This window comes from Trematomus bernacchii, unplaced genomic scaffold (assembly GCF_902827165.1).
Source record: "Trematomus bernacchii unplaced genomic scaffold, fTreBer1.1, whole genome shotgun sequence".
Classification (NCBI taxonomy): Eukaryota; Metazoa; Chordata; class Actinopteri; order Perciformes; family Nototheniidae; genus Trematomus; species Trematomus bernacchii.
Window position 1 is genome coordinate 918,464 of NW_022987727.1, and position 7,815 is coordinate 926,278.

General features: G+C 38.5%; 1 protein-coding gene across 1 annotated transcript in view; it reads right to left on the reverse strand.

Moving 5' to 3' along the window:
- si:dkey-32e6.6 (extracellular matrix protein 2) overlaps positions 1-7,520 on the reverse strand; it is an 11,581-nt gene extending 4,061 nt beyond the window's left edge. The window contains exons 1-7 of the mRNA XM_034145117.1: positions 7,356-7,520; positions 7,100-7,225; positions 6,668-6,890; positions 6,081-6,196; positions 4,426-4,558; positions 4,190-4,347; positions 3,891-4,030 (exon numbers count right to left, since the gene is read on the reverse strand). Coding sequence (XP_034001008.1) covers positions 3,891-4,030; positions 4,190-4,347; positions 4,426-4,558; positions 6,081-6,196; positions 6,668-6,890; positions 7,100-7,225; positions 7,356-7,520 — 1,061 coding nt within the window. The remainder of the gene's footprint in view (positions 1-3,890; positions 4,031-4,189; positions 4,348-4,425; positions 4,559-6,080; positions 6,197-6,667; positions 6,891-7,099; positions 7,226-7,355) is intronic.
- Positions 7,521-7,815: the final 295 nt, after the last annotated feature.

The window sequence follows — 7,815 nt, forward strand, 5'->3', positions numbered from 1 at the left end:
GGTTCTAATGGGAACCAGCACAATAAAGAAGCAGGAGTACACTACACTACTTATTTACACACTTCCATCTGAGTCCAACCTGCCAGCACTACACAAGCCGGATTACACACTTTGGCAACCTATCTAGAGAAGGTAATGTATCCGGCAGAGTAACTGTGCCATGCAGGATAAAGAGAACAAGGCTCGGCTTTGAAAATAAAGAATTGATGGATGGATGATAGCCGACATGCCTTCAGCTACATCAAGTCATTACAGAGCAGGCTTCTGTGTGCACCTAATTATGAACATACTGGTAAGCTGATACACAGGAGTACACCAAAAAGAACATATGGATTTATTTAAACAGAACATTACTTTAATGATTTACTGCATTGGAACACAATGAGGACTGCCCATCTAATGTAAGTATTTGTATGTGGTCTACATACTTTTTCAGACTGAAAACTCTGCCATGTTGTTTGTAACCAAAGAGGAACCAATTTAAAGTACTACAAAACCTAAATCAAACTCAAAGGGTTTTCACTTTGGATAGTTTTCTTTTTTTAGTGGTTGTGTGTGATTATGAGCTTATTGTTTCTCCATTTGTCCAAGCTTTTTAAGAATCCAATTTGTGATGGTGCGAAGATAAAATAGCTTTGGTTACGAGTCCTGTCAAGTTTATAACATAACAAGCATCTTTGTGGCCAGAACCTGTGCTTACATGCAGTCGGTCTGAGGCATCAGCGATGATACATATACACAAAGGTCCTCGCTGTCAAAATGACAGAACTAATAGAAACATAACTAACAGTTGAAGTTATCATCTGATCAGCCAACACCACAATCTGTTTTAACTCAAAATAAAATTAGATAAGACATCACCTCTGTGTCACTTTTTAATTAATACTGTGGTCAAGTTTTACTAGATAACTTTAAAGCTGATGACACATTTACAAGTCTATTATATTGAGCTGTAGAACATAATAAAGTATTACGTCATTTAAGACAATCAACATTGTGAAAATCTTACCAATAAAAATGTTTGACAGCGTTAATAAAAACTGCAATTGAAAACATATTACCCATGACGTTACAATTTTGGAGCAATTTTTATGCAGCTTTCATGAGAGGATTCATAAAGAGCCGGGAGAAGATGGCAAACAGCCTTATCTGTGTCTGCGTCTGTGTGTGTGTTTTTACATGTGCTAGTTGTTCCCTAAAGGTGGCATCATAGAGTACAGATATATTATCAGCAAAACTTACTTAAAGTATTAAAACTGAAAGTACTCTTCTTACGATCAAAATGGTCCGCGAGAGCTAAATTAACGTATATTGTGAGATTTAATGATTATTAATAACTTTTTGATATGTAATTCATATTTCCATGTTGTAGTCTATCGAGGTGAAACTGATTTTAACCAACTTAAATGTTCCCAGTAGATTGAAGATTTGTAAATGTTCAATCTACTAATAATTTAACAACTATTTAATCTATTTATGTATCAATAATATTTTATATCTGTGCACTATTATATATTATATCTGCAAACATATTGATTTGATATTCAATCTGTTCACACATTTTGTTTTTTTATACTTTTTTTACGTTGTTTATCTTATTTCATCTTATTTCAACTCATACAATAATTATAGTTTAATTATTACCAATGCCACCATTTTTTTGTTGTTTTTTTCAGTTCAAATCTAGTATATATTATAATGTATATCTTTTTTGTAAAATGGCCATATCAAAGTAACTTTCAAACTAAAGCTCAAGTGAAGAAGAAAAATATAATAATATTCCTTAAAAAGCTGTGGAGTTAAAGAACTATATAATGGTGATACTCAAGTATAAGAACCTACAAATTGTACGGCATTATCTGACTGTAATTATTCCCACCACTAGTTGTTAAGCAAGTGCATATTCTTACACCATGGTCACACACTGGAAGCCTTTGTAAACACACAGAGGAACACAAACTTAAGACAGAACTGGGATTCATTTACTGAGTTTAAAAAAAGGGATCTCAGAAATAGAACATCGGAACACTTCTGCTATAATAAATGCATTCAAACCCAGTACTGACCATAGATGAGATGTGTTAAAAAGGCAGATAATGAGCTGAGATGCTGACAGTCAGCCCATCCTGCCTGAAACTAATCCCAGGTACAAACTGCACTCTCCAGATCAACATCAGGCAACCTCCACGGATACCTCCGCTGCACGGGTCCAATCCCTGAACCCCATCAGGAGGCAACAATAACACTGAGTGAGTGTGTGACATGGAACAGAGGCGCCCCTCTAACCAGAACCAGCACACTGCAGTTTATTTTATCTTTAACAATTTACTTCCCATTGCGTTTTAATCGCTCTCTGTATATTTCTCTTCGCACTTCTGCAGAGCTGAATACATTCTCCACAAGCTTTTATTCCTGGATGTAATCATTATGTGTGCATAATGAAATATTATCCAACCACAGGGAGGAATATGGTTTAATGCCACTCAGGTAATGACCTTTGCCCTTTAAAGTTTCTGCTCCTGCTGTGTCATTGGAGTTCAGGTCAAGTTACATCTGTTCCTACTCTCTTGTCTCTGCTCAGGGAAGCTTTTTAAATTAATGACCAGCTCTTAAGCCTGCAGAGACAATGGTAGGACTAATGAGGTCAAATGTCAGATGTCAAATACATTAGAGTCACAAGTCAAGTGAAGGTTCAGAGTGCTGCCTAGTCACATCATCTCTCTGGTATGGTCTTTTACTGTATCCATTTGTGTTCCAGATCTCATTCTTTCTTCAGCTAAACTTCCTCTAAATATATTCTCCCAATTTCACATGTTTTATTTTAAATAAATCTTCCAGTCTGCACAAGTCTCTCCAGTTCCTGTCTTTCTTTAACAATTTTCTTTTTTCACTCACTTTTCCCTGAAGCTTTTCCCTGTGGTTCACAAGGATCCCAGGGAGCAAAGAGAAAAACCCACAGGAATTCACTATATTTAAACAACAGACACACACACCACCATAGACACACATTGAGACATACATACACAAACAGACACACAGTTGCCCTCAAGCTCTCCCTCACACGCCTGCTCATCCGAGTACACAAGGTCAGCTGTCATAACTTCTGTGATGTGCGTGCGTGCGTGTGTGTGTGTGTGTGTGTGTGTGTGTGTGTGTGTGTGTGTGTGTGTGTGTGTGTGTGTGTGTGTGTGTGTGTGTGTGTGTGTGTGTGTCCATTCTATTTTACAGGGGGGGGGGAAAGAAGAGTATAGGCAATAAGTATTTCTTCAAATGTGAACCCAGTCAAAACCTCAGCCAAATAAATCATAAGTACTGATCATGATCATTTTTACATCCCAAGTTGTAGGAATTTAAATAACTGATATACTTTAATGATCTAACCAGTGTAAAAAACGGGGATAACCCTTGGCTTAAATCTGTTTTAGCCTATTTTGTATTTTATTGTAGGACAATAGTACAATGCTGAAGCTGTTTGTCGGTTTTCCACAGTCTTGCAGACTACTTATTGTCATTACCTGTTTTTTGTGTAGTGTTGTTTTCTCTTTGATGTAGCAGTGTGTAATCTACTTTATTTTTTAAATTATATATATATCTAGATGATCTCTGAGTGTGGGGTGGAGAGGGAGGGGCAGGGGAATTATTGTAGATGTCTCCTGTACGCGTGTTAAAACTGGAAATTTAAATAAAAATGTTTTTTTTATGATGGAAATTGTTATTTTAAATCTTTTAACTAATAAACCCATTCACTGATAACTGCTTAGACAACAACATTGATAACAAAAGAGTTATGAAGTGAATCCCAAACAACACCAGTGCACCCTCTTGTGGCTGATGGAGAAACTGCAGAGCATTATTGTTAGAAATCAAAAGCTCAGGATGGACAGACGTACTTGAGACTGGACCAGGCCTTGGTAGCGATGCCTTGCTCATGCAGCAGGTTGTGACTCATGTCCAGCACTCTCAGATGGACACAGCCTCTCAGTGCCTCCTTGGTCACCTCCTCAATCTGATTTTCATTTATCTCCAGCTCCTACAATAAAGAACACACAGAATGACAAGGATGTGTCATTTGGGACAGTTATTCCCGTGTCAATTTCTACCATGAGCACAAGTCTTAATCCCAGGTGCCTCGTTTGGCTAATCCTAACATATTTTAAGGAGGATTTACAGTTAAGTGATATTATTGCACCTGCAGAGAGGGAGGAAGGCCCAGAGGAAGGGAACGGAAGCGGTTGTTGTCCAACTGGAGGTCCAGAAGTCCCTGTAGTGGCCTGAAAGTAAGCGGCGACACACTGCCTTCATGGAGGAAGTTTTCCTCCAGCTCCAGAATCAACAGGTTTGTCAAACCTAGAGAGGAATATTAAGTTATATTATTGTCATCAAATATGTTCCTGTTCCATTTAAAGAGACACACCAATCCTCTACCTTTGAAACAGTGAGGGGTGAGTGTACTGAGCTGGTTGTTGTTGATCCTGAGCTGCTCCAGAGATGGAGGCAGCGCTGGGATCCTGGTTAGCTTGTTGCCATCTAGGTTCAGCTTCTTCAGAAAGGTCAAGTCCTGCATAAAAAAAAAAGGGGTCAGAAAGAAAAACAAACAAAATATATACTTATATATATATATAATTTTCTATCCCGATTTGCCGAGAAGGACACAATCACAGAGTTCACAGACACAGACCAAATCTGTGAATCTCTTTTATGTCATCTATCATGTTGTATTTTTAGTAAAGCCGCTCTGTGTGGCTCCTCAGTGAAAGCCACTGTGGTAGATGTGTGTCAACTAAAAGCAGTGGACTGAATCTTTTTGCAGCATCCCTCAAGCCAGTCCATCAGTCCTCTGTCATTACTGTTACGTGAGCAGAAAAATCAAGAAGAAAAAAGGATTTCATCCAAAAATAATTTGCTTTTATTCTCCACATTATTGGCTGCAGCTGTTTCCCAACAGGTCTGTCCAGCCAATGCTGTGAGAGTGCGCTGATGTTAGCGTGAGATGATTGGTCAGAGTGTGGTGGGCTGCCTCGGTGTGGTCAGGATCTGAGCTCGGCCTGTGGTCATTTAGAGGTTAGACCCGAGGTTATTCTTAGAAAAGGATTAATGCAATTTTCCGTGCTCTTTTATTACTGTAATGATACAGGATACAGCCTGCTTTTTGTTTTAATTAGATGCAAAGTTAACTTTTTACTGTTTTGTTACTCAGAAAGTCGTTCATTCACGTTTAGCAAAATGCAGATTCTCCACAAGAGGGAGCTTTTTGTGTCATTATCAGAACAATTCTACCTTTGCCACCTATGAAAGGAAAATAACTGCTGCAGAGCTTTACTGCAGCGGCCGTTCTTTTTAATATTGTGTTTTTCTGCTTTATATCCATGTTGGTGGTTCACATTAAATACATGTTAACTTCTGTGTCTAAAATAATGTTGATTGAATCTGTGAATCTAACCCCTAGTGGAAATGTCAACGTAAAAACTGCAGTTTTGCTTAAAATATAGCTTTTAAAATATAATTTAAGCTATTTGTAAATAAAAATGTGACATTTATGTTCCCTATCTTGGCATAAAATAAACTTTTTCAGGCACTTGGCAATCAGAAAAGTGTTGATTGATTTGATTACCACCTAAGTAGCTTCATGAAGAAAACTAAAACACGAACTGAGTACCTACATTGAACATGACTGGTTGTTTACCTATGGGCTATGCCTCTCCTATTTTTTAAATGTGTAACACTCCCTTAGTTGAAGACAGTAAGTTTGTTCATTCAATGGAAAAACTACAGTTGTAACACTCCCATAGCAGAAGGTAAAGCAGGCTGGACTGGTGCTTCAGGTCTGATACAACAGATTTGAGACTGATAGCACTGCAGAAGTTTGGCGACATCAATTTGACACAAAACTATAACTCATACAATTCAGAAAATAGCTGTTAAGCAAGAGCAGGTATCACCCAGTAGCACCATAATGTAGCAAGTGAGATTTCTTATTCAAGCATGATTAGACATACACGCTTTATAGATGTGATGTGTTGGCAGATGAGTATAAGACTGGATTGTGGAAAATGACAGTGAATAAGAGAGGTGTTACTCACAGACAGCGGGTTACTGCTCAGCGACTCATCATCCAGTTTGTTTTTACTCAGGTCCAGCGTGTCCAGGTTCGGCACGCCAGAGAAATCTTGTGGAGTGATGATTCTGATGTTGTTCTCTTTAAAGACAAATCACATAGTAAGATATATGTGGCACATGTAGTGGTTGTATACGACATCTCACACTCAACTCTCTCACAGGTCATGTCATGTAGATTAATCTGTGCACAACATTTTGTTTTGATGTATTTTAAATAACTTCAGTGAACTTTGTTATTCTAGCTTAATATTAATTATTTGTTTCTTGCTAAATCATTTGTATTACTGATTGAAGTGATTTTTCAAAAGATAAAATAAAATGGCTAATGGCATCAACGTTGTACTTAGAGCAACTGGACTCCTTAATAAATAATATTATTTAATAATTAACCATTTTATATGTAATCAATATCACAGCTCTTTTACTTTTTAGAGAGTCCACTTCTATTCTGTACCATCCATCAAAAACACAAACACACACACACACACACACACACACACACACACACACACACACACACACACACACACACACACACACACACACACACCTGCCATGTCCAGATTGGTGGCCAGCAGATTGTGGATGATTGGCAGGTGAGTCAAGCCGACGCCCCTGCAGCTGATTTCTCTGTCAGCAGTCTGACACTCTCTAAGAGGAGACTCTGTAAAAGTGGAGTATGTTTCTGTTTGATTGCTGGGGATCTCCGTTGCCTCTTCTTCTTCTTCTTCTTCTTCCTCCTCTTCTTCTTCCTCCTCCTCTTCTTCTTCTTCCTGATGCAGAAGATTTAAGAAAGAAATTACAGCAAGAAAACAATTTTCATGGATTATTCAAAGGGCAAAAGCAAAACAATATAATTAATACAAAATCAAACCTCCTCATCATCATCGTCATCATCGTCATCATCATCATCGTCATCATCATCATCGTCATCATCATCATCATCTTCTTCTTCTTCTTCCTCCTCCTCTCCCTCTCCTGCATTCCCTTGATCCATCAGTCGTTGCTTCTCATCATGGAGCTCCTTCAGTTCAGTCATGAGGGTGCTGGTCTCATTCTCTCCTTTCCCGCGCTTCTTCCAGCCCGTCAGAGGCTCCCCCAGCCCTGCCTGCAATTACTCAAGTCACTCAAATTATTCAACAAAGGAGCAAAGCAACATACAACAGAGGTGTAATATGTTTAAACAAACTGCCCACATGGAAGATATACATTAATGTGTCAATAGTAACGTTTCATACTATTCTATAGGCACTGGCTTCCACTGCGTTTGCGTGCTTCCTCATCCACCAGACACCTCTCCTTTGTCTGGCCTCCAGCATCCTAAAATCGGCTCCTTGATGCTCCCTCTGCTGCCCTGCCTCCATCTGGAGATGCTCAATCCCATTCTCCTCTTCACCAGTCATAAAGCAGACCAAACAAACAAATTAAAGACATAAGAAAAAAAAAATCACTCTGCAATCTATGGTAAATAATATCAAGCTATTTTAGTTTTTAAAACATGTATTAGTCAGATCATGCAGACATAAACAGGCAGCTCTTGAAATAATCAAAAATAAACGTACCTGCGGGGAGGGTTCGACTCGAAGCATATGTATCTAGTGAGGTCACTCCTCTATCAACTTCTGTTTGTTGAACGGCTGCCGTTTCTAATTCATGTGACTCAGAAGAGGTTTCCAAGTATAAATCCATGTCGTGTAA